At 38.3% G+C, this 15,530-nt stretch overlaps 1 protein-coding gene across 4 annotated transcripts; it reads right to left on the bottom strand.

The window, feature by feature from the left end:
* Positions 1–357: 357 nt before the first annotated feature.
* On the bottom strand, positions 358–15,367 carry TMEM267 (transmembrane protein 267). Of its 4 annotated transcripts, none has more exons than XM_041424637.1 (4): positions 15,348–15,367; positions 10,201–10,387; positions 8,312–8,699; positions 358–2,269 (listed from the first exon to the last, which is right to left on the bottom strand). In XM_041424637.1, exons 3-4 carry the CDS (start codon positions 8,633–8,635, stop codon positions 1,934–1,936), a joined length of 660 nt encoding a protein of 219 aa, XP_041280571.1. In that variant the 5' UTR covers positions 8,636–8,699; positions 10,201–10,387; positions 15,348–15,367; the 3' UTR covers positions 358–1,933. The 4 variants fall into 4 exon arrangements, with proteins under 4 accessions (XP_041280571.1, XP_041280570.1, XP_041280573.1 ...); XM_041424636.1 differs by lacking the exon at positions 15,348–15,367 and adding an exon at positions 12,239–12,370; XM_041424639.1 differs by lacking the exon at positions 10,201–10,387 and having other exon boundaries at positions 15,348–15,363.
* Positions 15,368–15,530: the final 163 nt, after the last annotated feature.

Genomic DNA, 15,530 nt, shown 5'->3' with positions numbered 1-15,530 from the left:
AACAAGAATACAGAAAATTTCCTACATGGGCTTCAGTGTTCACCCCTTGCACAAAATTTATTCATTACTGGCATTTCAGAGACTGTAGATTAAAATACAGGATAGGAGTAAATGAATGAGCAATGCTCCTCTAGTAAACCATCATGCCTTTGGATGAAAACCAGTTTTGATCTGAAGCTCTAAAGCAAGACATTTATGCTGTTTCTGCAAAACTATTAAAAGGACAGAAATCCACAGCATGAGGATAACCCTCTAAGGAATGTTTTGCTCTTCCAATCTTCTTTCCAACAAATAAACCTTTTATTCATTTTATAATAAAGGCTAGACAGGCCCACTGTACTATCAGGCAAGTTTGCATTGGCATACATTTCTAATATAAAGAACAGGCAGAACAGGGACTATTCTTTTGGTGCAAAGACACACTTTAAAGAGGTGCAACACTTTCCACGATTAGCGTAGAGTGCTGCAAAGAGCCGTAAGGATTCTGCAGCCACAGAAAGTTTCTGGTATTCATTATCACAGACATTCCATTTAATAATTTTTTTAAAACTTTATTCTAATATACATTTAATAATGTAAATGTACACATCAGGTAAACCCTTACCCCCCCTTGGTAACCTAAGTTAAACACATGCTACCTTATACATGCAGTTCCATAAAAATTATCCCCTTTGACAGCTATTCATCACAAGCTGGAGTAGTTAAGGCCCCATCTCTTTAATGGGCAGTGAATAAAGAATTTAAAAATTATTAAAAGACATTCTCAGCTTGTACATCATAAGCTACACAAGTCTAGACAGTCTTGTCTAGTTAGACAAGACTAGACAACTTTTAATTTGGGACTCTTTCTGAGAGATGTCTATAAATGAAAACTGAATAGTCCATAGTGCAAATTACTATCTCATAAACTGCAGCATAATAACACTTTTCCTTATGGATCTTCTTTATGAGGAAATTTATATTTCTGTATAATAATAATAATAGTAATAATAATAATAATAATAATGCATTTTATTTTACACTTACGAGGATGATATTGCACTTAATGGAAAATGCTTTACTGAGTAGCAATGACTTTAAGCAAACCTGTGTTATAAGCAATTTTTATTTTCTTGTGTCTCCCTGAATCTTCACATGATTCTTAAATATTTACTAAAATTCCTTGGTTCCAAATTAAACAGTATTCGTAATTAGTGTATTTTAAAAAATTAAACAATTTGGCCAGCACACCATAATACTATAACCAAACTGTCTACTCTTTTCTAATTTTGAGCCTAGTAATTATCTGCAAATTTAGTACCAAGCAACTACAGGGGGATATAGAATTTAGCAAAACACTCTGTGATTACAGGTTCAGAGAGGTGTGGATAGACAGTGTGAAATACAGGTGGCATTTCTTTTAAAATCGTTGAATGCAAAAATCCAGCAGGACTCCTAACTTAATAATAAATTGGAAAGACTAACGGAGGAATTTTTTTTTAATTGCCATGCAATATTAAATCCTCAATAATACCTAGCATTTATACAGAACTTCACATTTTTGAAGTGCTATACAAATACTGTCAGGACTAAATGTATTCTCCAGATGCAGAATACAAATCCAAAGTGAATGGTGATCAAGTGAATGGCACCATAACAGTAAAATTTATTATAATTACTACAGAGACGAACTAAGTACTTTATAATCAACTCGCTATGCATGAACTATCATGGAAGACCACACACTGTACAAGGGAAATGTACAGATATAAAATTATTATCATTGATGAAATAGGTTCTATGACCACAAGGAATTGCCACAAGAGCTGTAATTGGCTCCACAACCTTAAAATGCCTAATTCACAAGGTGTAGGAAACACAAGGAAACCTTTCAGTGACAGACAGGCAAGTTATTTCAAGTGCTAGCACAAACAACCTTTAAAAGCCATTATTCCTATACATCAATGCGGATTCCATGTTTTATGGACATTAATTCTCTAGTGCCTGTTAAATACATAATAAATGAACATAGATGAGGTAAAGATGCTGTAATTGCCACATACAGCCAATACGGCAAGGGAGGAGTTTTTCCAAACGGGCAGATCCAGAGGCCATGACGAATCCCATCACGGACATGATGAGAAGTCCAGGATATGAACAACATCCACGGAAGAAAGCACCATGAGTCCTTAAGCCTGAAAAGCTGCATGATAAACTTTAATGTCAGAGCCACCACAGGAATCACAGTAGAACAATGAAGAAGTGGTCTCCGTGGAAGAGTCAGAGCAGCCTGCAGAAGAGAAAAATATTACTGCCAATGCCTGCAACTGTGACTAGGGAAGAAAAATTTCATGAATGTTTACAGGTGCACTGTCAGGTGACTAAGTGGAAGCAGAAAGAAAAACATACTGTTCCTTTCCATTGCAATTAATATAAAGCTAATTTTCTGCATGAGAGTTGTGTGCTCCCTGTCTCTACTGTATGATATGAATCATGCATCCTACTAAGTACTATCATCAGCAAAACAGGGAGGGAGAGGGATGAGGAATTCTATTTGTCACATAGTCAGGTGGAACACGGGAACTTGTATAATCTGTTGCACTGATTATATGTATTTAACTTCAAGACAATTAAAAGGAAAACAACCATGCAATACACTTGACATATTTAGTATGTTTTACTTGAAATAAATCATGTGCTTCAATGGCATTTAGTCCCAAAAATACATCCTCTATTTTACTACAGCTGTCACCTGTAAAATTGGTTTAGTTGCACAGTGTTTAAAACACAAAAATAATTTTCAATAGGACAAGGATATGAGCAAAGTTACACACATTTTGATCACCTTGAGACAGTATTCTTCATGGACAGGCAAAACTTCATTCATAAACGAAATCTGAAACATTTGTGACTGGGTTTTTGTATGAACAACTTGTTTAACAGTAACTCAGTTGAAAGCCTGATATTTGGTTTTAATAAGGTGAGTGTCTAGCTAGTGTGATTACATTTAGCCATTTTAAGAAGAGATAATGTCAATTTAATATACATGTTTGAGAAGATATTCTGTGGGTGTACAGTGTGGACAGTAGCAACAGCTACAACCATCACTCCAAATTCAAACACAATAAAAAACTAATAATGGTATTTTGGATTACTATTTGGATTACTGTACTAATAAGTAGATTCTTGTGTCTGTAAGCACAGGAGAAACAACAGTACACTACCAGAAGGTCTAACAGAAGTGTTGATGATATTCATTGGCTCAATTCAGTTACTGGGGAACACTTGGAAAACCTGTAACAAGGCTCCAGAGATGTAAGGTGACAGTGTATCTTTGCTGTGCTGAACACATCCCTCACTGCACCTAGTGCAGAAGGCAAACAAAGCACCTCTAACCTGTTCATTCTTCACTTGTTTTAATCCTTGCAGGATTCAACAGCTAGAGGGCCTGGCAGTGGGACTCTGGAATAGGTTAATCAAGCTCAGGCATAATTTAGATAACTGCATGGAACACTATCTTCTCTGCAAGGAAACTCTGATGTAGCCTTAGCCAGTTTATTAACTGATTACAGATGGGAAGATAAGGACTACCTTGAAATACAACAGCTCATGCTTTAAACCACAGCCAACCTTAAAAGGCCAGCAGAAAGCTTTGCTCTATTAGCTTCCCACAACATGCTTGTCCATGACTCCTAATCAAGTAGTGGGATTTAAAAGCTCACAAACTGTCTCAACAATTTTTAACTCTAATGTTGTGGACCCAATTCCTTTAAGTTGGAGCAAAAGCTGTATTTTCTTCAGCTTCAGTTCTGTTCCACACAAGCAGATTGTTCATGGGTTAAGGTAGAAAAATGTTGTGATGGTGATATTGTTTATCACCTGCCTTACAACGAGTCCAATTTTTGCTACTGTCAACAATAAGCTTAAAAGTACATCCTAAATTAATTCTGAAAAAACCTGAATATTGGTATGTTTTGGCAGATAATCTGTTGACTGGCCTCTATTTCTGCACTTTGAAAAAAACAGTAGTAAAGTCTAAATTAGTCTTTTCCCTCTGGCCTATTAAGGTTAGGTGCCAACAGCAACACAGCCAGTAAGGAAAATTTTAATATTACTCATGTACACAGTTTATCACTACTGGTGCCAAGGTAATGCATAAATTCTTTTCATATAAATTTCAGACACCAGGGCTGTGTTTGATTTCAGCAAGAGAAAGTCGTCTTCTGTAACTGCAGCCATCAAACTTCTCATATGCTGCTGCCCAAGGTCTGAGAGAACATCTGTTTCCTCCTTTACATTCTGCGACTAAAGGGACACTTACATCCTTGAGTTGCCAAGCCCTGGAAACAGACAGGTAGTTCAGTTTGCTATTATAAGCTGCTATACTCTCTTTCTCCTAAAAGGCAAACATGTTTGCCTTTAGAAAGCACCAGATCTTAAAAAAACCCCAAAAACCCAAAACCCAAAAAAACAACTAACAAAACAAACCAAAAAAAAAACCCCAAAAACACCCCAACCAAAACACCACTGCAAAACACCAAAAATCCAAGTCTTTTCTGCCTTAAACCTCCTGGAAAAAGTTGTGAACAGATTTTATTTACAAATTACCTTCTCCATTTGCCTATATATGCAATCAGATGCAAGATCATCTGGCAGCTGATGCTCTCCTCCAGCCTCTCTCACTACAATGAGCAGCCAGAGACAGCATACAATAATTGCATGCAGGAGAACCCACGCCAATTATTTGCTTTAATGCTCATGGTAACACCATGGATGTTATGTAATAACAGATGCTCCCTCACTGATATTCTGTGGTGCTTCACAAGCCTGAAATCTTTAGATCATAGTAACATATTCAATGTAACATATAGAAGTAATATTAAAAAAACAGTCACACATTCAATGCTACACCAACTGTGCTTGTGCAAAGCTTATTTTCTAGTTCCAGAAATGCTCCTGTACAGCCCAGGTCAGTCACGGGCGGCACATTTCCCAGCAGTGCCAGCGTTATATATGTTTGCCACCAACTGCATGGTCTACACTTTTAGAATTTGGTGACTCTTTAGCACCAAGGCAGCAATTTCTCCATGTCTGCTCTGCAACAAGAGTGTCTGGGCTACAATCCTGGTGAAGTCTGGGAGCAGTTCATCATGTCATACCAGCACTCCTGACTGACAACCGGCTGCAGGAACTACTACCTTTGGAGTACTCAGCGAGACAGCTTCTTCTATACTCGTGTGCACAGTAAAAACCACATGGAGCACAAAGAACTACAAATTCCAAGTAGCAGAGTCATTGTAGACTTCATACTCATTGCAAAAATAATGTGGGCAAAAGGTCAGATCACATGGTACTTGGTACACAAGTATTTATCAGAGCAAACATACAAATACCACAGGTGACTATTTACCCTGAATACTGCAGAAAAATAATGATGACCATGGAAAACAGACCAATGGCCAAACAATCCAAGCGCTGAGTGGCGTCAGCAGGAACAGAAGCAGGTGCCAAGAGTAGTGTGAAGGTAGCAATTGGAGGTAGAAGACAGTACCGCCTTGTGCTGCACAGAAAGGTTACTCCACAGAAAATAACTCGTCATCAGATTTAAAAGTGGTGATAATGAGCTTTATAGGTGATTGTGTACAGTAACGTGAAATATACTATTGGTACAAATTAGTAATAGTGGTGTGGTTGGTTAATTAGACTTATTAATTTATTAGTTATTTAGTAATGTGTTGCAAAACAGTGAACATGTTAGTCTCTTAAAGCAGTTACTCTCAACCATGCAATTTAAAGACAAAGAATGGGACTGTAACTACCAAATATATAGTAAAAAAGTATCCCATGAAGTAATAAATTATGTAAGTGACAGCCTGAAATTATGCCAAGAAACTGACAGGCACATCATATAAACCCAAGGAAAGAAAAATTATATATTGCAATCAAATCTAGCTGGCCAGACAGCACACAGAAGAAAAGTTTATGGGGATTATGTTACATCACAAACCAAAGGGACTCTGATGGCACTGTAGGAAGAGAAAACATGTAAGAGATTATTATTCTTTTTTTAAAGTACAGAAGCATTGTACTTTTCTGCCATTGAAAGGAATTGAACTACAGTATTTGGCTCAAATGAAGTCTCATTTGAGCCAAATACTACTCACGGGTTTGAACAGGACCCTTTAGAGGTAATTTAGGCAAAAAAGCAATACAGAGGAGATGAGAAAAACAGTATGAGGTTTAGGAAATATAAATTTATTTCCTGAAGATTTTTTTTAAAATGTTAGTTGAGACGAGAGTCTTTGCAAAACATAGAGGCTTTGCAAATTATAATGATGGTTTTGCTCTAAGAGTCAAGAGACCTACACTGGATTATTTCCTTTATTAGCCCAGTTAACGTACAGAAAGCAAAGGCGTTGGTAGGCAAATCACTTGAAAAAGCCTTTGGGCATATTATCTTCTTACCTCAGCTAAATACATTTGGCTACTAAAAGGGCTATGATTCTACCTGCAATGTTCTGTGTTTATGATTTGAAAAACATTCTGGGGGAGAGCACAGAAATCAGGTGTCTTTTGCAAAAAAAAAAAACAAAACACAAACTTAAAGAACAAGAGAACTAGATCTGCCATCAACAATTAGATAATGGACTGCTATCTGCTTGGGAACTGAAACAACACAGGAAGAAATTAAGTCACAAAATTACAAAAATTTCCTTCGTTTCACATAGTAGGGATAGGCTAGGCTGCACAAACATTCCCCATCAAGGAAGGTGTAAGTATATTTAACCTTGCCTCACTACCAAGTGGCAGGTCACCTCCCAATTCCATATCACAATTCAACAGTCAACTTCTCAAACTGACATCGGTGAAGTGTGACATCTAGTGGTCATAATTAAGGAAAATACTAGTAATCTCAAATGCATGAAAAAGCAGCAATAAAATTTTAATACTTTCCAACAGCTAGCCATTAATTTACTTGCATTCACTGATTTTAAAATAAGAACAAACAGATGAGACTAATTAGAGATTTAAATTCTATTCCATATTGTTATTCAGTAATAACATTATGCGACCCATTAATCAACCAAGCTAACTTTCCTCTTCTTTACATAGTTTTATAACTGCATAGCATTTCCACATGCAAGAAGTACAGAAAAGGGGAGAACTAGGGACTGCTTAGAGAAGAATGATGCCAGTCACCAGGACATGCTGGACCCTGACTGTCCATGTGGCAAAATGGTGGTCAGTGGTATCCTGGACTGCACTGGGAATGTGGCCAGCAGGTTGAGGGACCCAATTCTTCCCTTTCTCTTCAGCACCAGTAAAGCCAAGAGGGGAAACCAGACCAAATGCACAAATAAGAGGCATCTTTTCTCTATAATAAAAAGTGATACTGTACATAAACAAAAACTATTTTTCCATTGTAAGTCTGACTTTTACATCTCAACTAAAAGCAGTATTTGTCTCTTGCACTTAGCTGTCACCTAACTATTTTTAAAAAATTGGTAAACTATTGTTCTTCTTTACTTACACAAATATAAAAAAAAGGACTTCCTCCCTCCCTCCCTATTTCCCTTTGAACAGTCAGCTATTCCCGATTAACTTAACAGTACTATGAGCAAACTAGGAGGAGGAAAACTACTGGAAAAGAGTGCCATAATCTGATAGTACTAATGCTATTGAGAAACTCTGTCCTAACAAGCAGTTCTGTAAATAGATTATGATCCATTCACTGCTTAACAGGTGCCAATTCACCTTTTTACATTTATTAATAAACTGATGCTTGCTTGCCTACTATCTTTTGGTTTTTTGGGTTTTTTTCTCCAATGAACTATATTTAAATGCAAGTCAGACTGCCTTTTTAAAGGTGACAGCTCACATATAGCTTGTTTGCGGGAGAAATATCTAGGGACGGCTAAAAGAAATGACTGAATTAAATTAAACAGAAGCTCTGTCATTTACGTTTCAGCTATTTCTTTCCCACATTTCAGGTATTTCTAACCCTTACTGCAAAAAGAAGTGGAATAATCCATTTCATCCACAAAAGTGTGCAAGGCAGCACTTAACTCCTTAAGCTGGATAACAAAGCAACTATGTGATACATGTAGAATAGCATGTACATGTGCAAAACTCTCTTTTTTTCCTTTCTAAGTAGCAGAAACTGATGTAAAATATTTTTATGCCTTTTAAAATTGTAACAACTGCTATGTTGTTACATATCTATGAAATGTATTTAAATAAATTATCAATGGAACTTTTTTGTCTAGGACGTGGTAGAAGAACAGCAACATAAACAGTGATAAATTAACAAACTACTGATCTGTTGACTTACCTTTAATGACAGAGATCCAGCAAGAAAGAAGTGGTCCACATCAATGACAGAGGCAAGGAAGCCAGCCAGGGTGACCTCAGTGAAGTCACTTTTCTTCCTGAGTCCAATCACTATTGCCCAGGACCACATCCCCAGTATACCATGCACTGCATTATCAGATAAGGCTCGGAGCCAGTCATTTTGCTGAATGAAGGAAAACTGCAGGAGTCTGTCTGCTACAAAGCAGAATATCCCCAAACCTAGACTGGAAATAACTGACGCTGTGCTGAAAGTCTGGAGAAGAGCGTGGGCCTTTTCAGTCTCAGATGCCATGACAAGAACCATGCTGCAGCACACAAAAAGTCATCAGGACACACACTGTGCATTGTCCTTTGTATCGTCAGTTGTTCTGTAAATGTCAGAGATCAGAAAGAAAACTATTAAACAAAGAAAATCCATTTGCACAAAACATTTGTCACCACAGCTACAACTGGGCATTAAGATCCCAATTTCACTGTTTTCATTTAACATTCCCAGGGAATTTCTTATTTCAATTAGTTTATTGACTAGAACACTACAGCTTTGAATTAAAAGACCTACCTTTTTTTAATTAGAACCAGCACAAGTGACAAGGAGAGCTCTAATTCCATTTACTGAAATCTTAGATATTACAAAATAACCTGAAACATCTCTGTGATAATACACTGATTATGTTTTAAGACTCCTTCTTATCCTAAAGACGCAATTTAATCCAATGAAATACTTTACACTGTAATAACAGAAGAAGATTCAGTTTGGAAGATTCTTAGGACTGATGCTCAAAATCCCAGCTTTCTCTATAAAACAACTGTTAAAACTGAGTTTTCAATCTATAACCCAAACCACTGCTTTACTTTACATTCTTTGTTAACGTTTGAGGTACTCCCCTAGCACCCTTTAATGAGCAACACCTTGTTCAGTTTGGAGACTGGAACCTAGAATAAACCTTAAGAAAACCAAACACACTAAAATATCTTCATTATTTATAATAAATACAAAGACAACCATTTAGTCAAGCAAAGTAATCAAAACCATCTCCTTACAGAGCAAAAAACTACCTAAGCTTTTCCTCAGCATGTGCTCCAGCAGAGAAACTGGCTGCTAATTTTAGGACTTATCTATTGTCTGCCACCTTACCTTCATAAGTCGTCTTTTTGCAAGAGAAGTTCTAACTGTCCCAGCTGTTATGCTGGTCTTTTTGGGAAGCTATACAGACAGACCACAGTTTTAAAGCCTATATCCTGCCTAAAAATGGATACTTCCCATGAGTTCGTCATTTTTGTGCAATACCTTAAATCTTGGCAACCCTTCTTTGTTAGGTAAATTGTTATTCTGAAGGGCGTTTTTGAGTGTATTAGACTTCCTAAGCTTACACATAACAATTTATGATTTTAAACATACTATAAATCTCACAAGACATAGATGTTTCTTCCAGATTATTTACATGCCTGTTGTAGAATTATCCACAAGACAGAACTACTGGCACTCTCTGCAGAAAAAGCCCACTGAATCATTTATTTAGAAAACATTAAAAAAAGTAAAAGAGAAGAAAGCATGAATAATACATAGACTTTGAACAGAGATAAAAAAGTGGGTCAAGTTTAGAGTCTGTTAACCATGACTGTGCCTCTTCTGAATGAATGTGTAGACACAAAGTATTTTGTGAAACAATGGAAGTGCTGTTTTCTGGTGGGTGACCTTGTGGTACACAGGACATTGCTGAATAAATTCCATGTTAAGGAAAAAAAAAAAGGCAGTCTCTTCACAAATGCTTCTTCTATATGGTCATCATGTCAGATTGGATTTCATTTAAAATTACCATAAAGGCTGTGTAAGAATCCAATCTGTGAAGAGGTGATGTAGCAACATACCTTTAAAAACCACACCAGTAATCAGAATCAAACTGCCCCTGGGACTAGAACATTTTTTTTTCCATCGCAGGTGCCTTACTCCAGTAGGAAATGTCTATGGTCTATGCCTCAGTGCTAATCCTCTGTGCTTTCTGAACCCAGTCTGCCCAGTCCAATGCAGGAAATACCAAACACCACTTGTTCCATCCTAAACAGAAACAAACCAGGCACCAGTAAGCACCGATATCAGGCAAAACAGCATACATGAAATATGAACAACAGTAAAATATCCAGAAAAAATAAACATATATTTAATTAATTTGTGCACGAATATAATTGAGGTAAAAGTAACTTCAGCTAAGCTTTGAAGCTCTGTAAAAGAAAGCAGAAAAAAACCCGTAAACCAAGAGAAGAGCAGAAATAAAAAAGGAACACACTAGTAACTAACAAATATTCAAACACCAAGTCCAAAAACAACTGTTCCAGTCTTCTACATAACTGCATTTCAACGGATAGAGCAATACATTTTCACAGATTTTTTTTCTTGTGCCTGGAAGATTCCCACCTAATGAAACATTTATGAATCCCATTCAGGGATCTCTTTTTAAATTCCACCACATCACTTAGTGACCTTGGAAGAGATAAAGAGAGATCCAGAAATTCATTTAGCAACAGAAGTCTGTGTCAGTTCTGTGTTAGGCTTACACTTGTGCTATGGCTGGTATTAGCACGTGTTCCTTGAGCCAGAATGAAGAACAGGATGCAAAACTGGCTTCAGGTTGACCATAGGCAAGAGCCATGTCCAACTGCTCTTTTTAAACCATCTATTTCAGCCTCCTTTAGAGACAAAAATGAGTGCTGCCTATGTAAAAATCAGACCAGAAAAAGCAAAACTCCGGTCAACCAAAATAATATCTGAAATTATAAATTTTAATGTAAAACTAGAACATTTTTTTTTCTCCCTGAAAAATGACGCTTTTCAGGCTCCCTACAAAATATCACAATAAAACGTAATTTTTCCAGCCTATCAATCTCAGAAAGCAGTTGTGTAGCTTGCATTTTTGCTAAAACAGAAAAGTGCGGAATAATTCACAAAAAAATGCTTATGGACATCTATGTGGTCAGTACAGTTAATATCCAGAAAGGAAGTTCTAGTTTGGTTGAGCATAATCTCTGTCTGTAGTCTCAAAATGGAATTTTGTAGATATACTTTAATTTAAGGAAATTACCAAAATAATTTTTATGAACACACAGTTAACACTTTAAGTTACTGTCACAAGAAGATATTTAGATCAAAACTGTAAATACACTTTTGGGAAAACAGCTAAGAAGGAAACGGTGTACAAGCAAAACAAAAACCAAGTGGCTAAAATTACCACTTAGAAATATTGTTCTGCATAATTTTTGCCCCAGTTTTGCACTGATACATGAATACATATAGGAATTTAATGCATGAAGTTACGGAATCACAGAATCAATCAGGCTGGGCAAGACATCTGAGATCATCAAGTCCAACCTACAACCAAACACCCTGCCAACTAACAGAATTATGCATTCTACACAAGAAGCTAAAATCCCTTACAATTGTATAATCTCCTAAACCCCTTGTTATTTGATGCTGGATATTATTTTATATTAAAAACTGCATTAAGCAGAATTAAGACACCAGCTCAAACCTTTAGCATACAATCTTGTGGAAAAGGAGATCCCAGCCTAAGACTTATCTGAGAAGAAATGACAGTGGCAGTATTTTTGGGTCAGATAATTATAACACATTATTGTACTGATCATGCAAATATTTTTGGGCCAGATAATTACAACGCATCATTGTGCTGATCTAGCAAATATTTTTGGGCCAGATATAATTATAACGCATTTTTGGGTTTGGAGAGGGCAAAAGCCCAGAAGGAAGCGGGAGGATTTTACCAAGACTCTGAAGAACAAACTAAATTAAACCGAGCAGGAAATCAACCTGGAAACCCGAGATGAGCAGGAGCGTGAGGGGAGGCGCGGGCCTCGGAGCCGCCGCCCGCCCCGCCCCGCCCGGCCCGGAGCCCACCTGGAGCGCGGCCGCCGCCATCCACCCTTCACCCCATGGGGCTGGGCCGCCCCCATCCCGGCCGGAGCGGGCTGCGGAGCCCGGGGACAGGGAGCTGGAAAGAGCCCCGGGGAGCCGGTCAGGAAGCATGCGTGGCCGCGGAGCAGGCTGGGACCCGGACCCGCCTCGTCTCCTCCCATCCCCGCCCGGCGCGGCCAGCGGGGCTCGGTTGTGAGGGAGAAGCGTTTCCTGCATTATTAAATGGAGGGTTTGGGTGTTCGGGCTTTGGCTCCTTCAAGTGCCGAGAGGGAAATCGATGATCAGAGTTTAGTGTTTTGTCATTAAGGACATGGTGCGCCTCTGACAGACCACAGAGCAAATTAATACTTACTGTTCTCAAAGTAATACTCAAAGAGAGCAAATATTTTATTCGGAAACATTTTATTCGGTATTAAGACTTCTTGGTGTAAGCATCTGAATAAAAGCACGTTTTTACAGAGAAAACTTCCTGTGTCTACCCTGGTCATTTCAGCAGCGATTCATCAATCAAGTTGATCTGAACATATATTCAAACATTAAAAGCAGCACTGTCAGGTCAGGCCTGATCTATTTATACAGCAGTGCTCCATTATCTCAACTGTTCTCTTTGCCTATACCAAATATAGCACCGGTGTTATTATTGATATTACACTGGCACCTGACAGACTTCACTGGCAACCTCTCCCTCTGGCTTCAGCCTTCATTCCCCTCGCCCTGCAGAGCCTCCTGAGACACAGCTGGGAGCATTCCTCTCTCCCTGCAGAGCCTCCTGAGACACAGCTGGGACAGCTCCTGTGAGGACACGGAACACAGGGCTTCACCTCCCAGAAGCCGCAAGCAGAGATTCAATATCTTGAATGACTTTAGAAGTTTTTTCCAAAGCCTCCAAGACACAACCTTCACTGAGTTCTTCTGTCTCATCCCTGTTTTCTTCTTTTCTGACAGTGATACCAGATGTATTGGATTTTGTGGCAGATGACCTTGTCAGAATGTTGCTATTGTCTAATAAAACTAGTGTTACTTTGTTAAGAGAAAAATTTCTGACTCTTCCTCCTAAAGAGAAAAAAATCTCTGCATTTGTATTCATCATTCTGCCTTGCAAAGTCTCACATTTGGTAGCATGGTAATGACATACAGGTAAAAAAAGACTGTATTACTTAAAACGTCTACAACATTTATAGAAAAATCTAGAAGTCTTTTAGACTTTAATTTATCCAAAACTTGGAAAAGAAAAAGGGTCTTACACAGAAACAAACCAGGCACCAGTAAGCACCGATATCAGGCAAAACAGCATACATGAAATATGAACAACAGTAAAATATCCAGAAAAAATAAACATATATTTAATTAATTTGTGCACGAATATAATTGAGGTAAAAGTAACTTCAGCTAAGCTTTGAAGCTCTGTAAAAGAAAGCAGAAAAAAACCCGTAAACCAAGAGAAGAGCAGAAATAAAAAAGGAACACACTAGTAACTAACAAATATTCAAACACCAAGTCCAAAAACAACTGTTCCAGTCTTCTACATAACTGCATTTCAACGGATAGAGCAATACATTTTCACAGATTTTTTTTCTTGTGCCTGGAAGATTCCCACCTAATGAAACATTTATGAATCCCATTCAGGGATCTCTTTTTAAATTCCACCACATCACTTAGTGACCTTGGAAGAGATAAAGAGAGATCCAGAAATTCATTTAGCAACAGAAGTCTGTGTCAGTTCTGTGTTAGGCTTACACTTGTGCTATGGCTGGTATTAGCACGTGTTCCTTGAGCCAGAATGAAGAACAGGATGCAAAACTGGCTTCAGGTTGACCATAGGCAAGAGCCATGTCCAACTGCTCTTTTTAAACCATCTATTTCAGCCTCCTTTAGAGACAAAAATGAGTGCTGCCTATGTAAAAATCAGACCAGAAAAAGCAAAACTCCGGTCAACCAAAATAATATCTGAAATTATAAATTTTAATGTAAAACTAGAACATTTTTTTTTCTCCCTGAAAAATGACGCTTTTCAGGCTCCCTACAAAATATCACAATAAAACGTAATTTTTCCAGCCTATCAATCTCAGAAAGCAGTTGTGTAGCTTGCATTTTTGCTAAAACAGAAAAGTGCGGAATAATTCACAAAAAAATGCTTATGGACATCTATGTGGTCAGTACAGTTAATATCCAGAAAGGAAGTTCTAGTTTGGTTGAGCATAATCTCTGTCTGTAGTCTCAAAATGGAATTTTGTAGATATACTTTAATTTAAGGAAATTACCAAAATAATTTTTATGAACACACAGTTAACACTTTAAGTTACTGTCACAAGAAGATATTTAGATCAAAACTGTAAATACACTTTTGGGAAAACAGCTAAGAAGGAAACGGTGTACAAGCAAAACAAAAACCAAGTGGCTAAAATTACCACTTAGAAATATTGTTCTGCATAATTTTTGCCCCAGTTTTGCACTGATACATGAATACATATAGGAATTTAATGCATGAAGTTACGGAATCACAGAATCAATCAGGCTGGGCAAGACATCTGAGATCATCAAGTCCAACCTACAACCAAACACCCTGCCAACTAACAGAATTATGCATTCTACACAAGAAGCTAAAATCCCTTACAATTGTATAATCTCCTAAACCCCTTGTTATTTGATGCTGGATATTATTTTATATTAAAAACTGCATTAAGCAGAATTAAGACACCAGCTCAAACCTTTAGCATACAATCTTGTGGAAAAGGAGATCCCAGCCTAAGACTTATCTGAGAAGAAATGACAGTGGCAGTATTTTTGGGTCAGATAATTATAACACATTATTGTACTGATCATGCAAATATTTTTGGGCCAGATAATTACAACGCATCATTGTGCTGATCTAGCAAATATTTTTGGGCCAGATATAATTATAACGCATTTTTGGGTTTGGAGAGGGCAAAAGCCCAGAAGGAAGCGGGAGGATTTTACCAAGACGCTGAAGAACAAACTAAATTAAACCGAGCAGGAAATCAACCTGGAAACCCGAGATGAGCAGGAGCGTGAGGGGAGGCGCGGGCCTCGGAGCCGCCGCCCGCCCCGCCCCGCCCGGCCCGGAGCCCACCTGGAGCGCGGCCGCCGCCATCCACCCTTCACCCCATGGGGCTGGGCCGCCCCCATCCCGGCCGGAGCGGGCTGCGGAGCCCGGGGACAGGGAGCTGGAAAGAGCCCCGGGGAGCCGGTCAGGAAGCATGCGTGGCCGCGGAGCAGGCTGGGACCCGGACCCGCCTCGTCTCCTCCCATCCCC

The sequence above is a fragment of the Onychostruthus taczanowskii genome, unplaced genomic scaffold (assembly GCF_017590055.1).
Source record: "Onychostruthus taczanowskii isolate IOZ18803 unplaced genomic scaffold, ASM1759005v1 scaffold83, whole genome shotgun sequence".
NCBI classification, from domain to species: domain Eukaryota; kingdom Metazoa; phylum Chordata; class Aves; order Passeriformes; family Passeridae; genus Onychostruthus; species Onychostruthus taczanowskii.
Note: the sequence above shows the minus strand (reverse complement) of the source record. Positions and strands in the feature narration are given on the sequence as shown.

Bases quoted from the DNA above. Each gene is read 5' to 3' on its own strand.
- TMEM267 (XM_041424637.1), bottom strand. From the start codon at position 8,635: ATGGTTCTTGTCATGGCATCTGAGACTGAAAAGGCCCACGCTCTTCTC. The intron at 2,270-8,311 runs GTAAGTCAACAG...TCTCTTCTGCAG, and splicing joins CTGGATCTCTGTCATTAAAG to GCTGCTCTGACTCTTCCACG.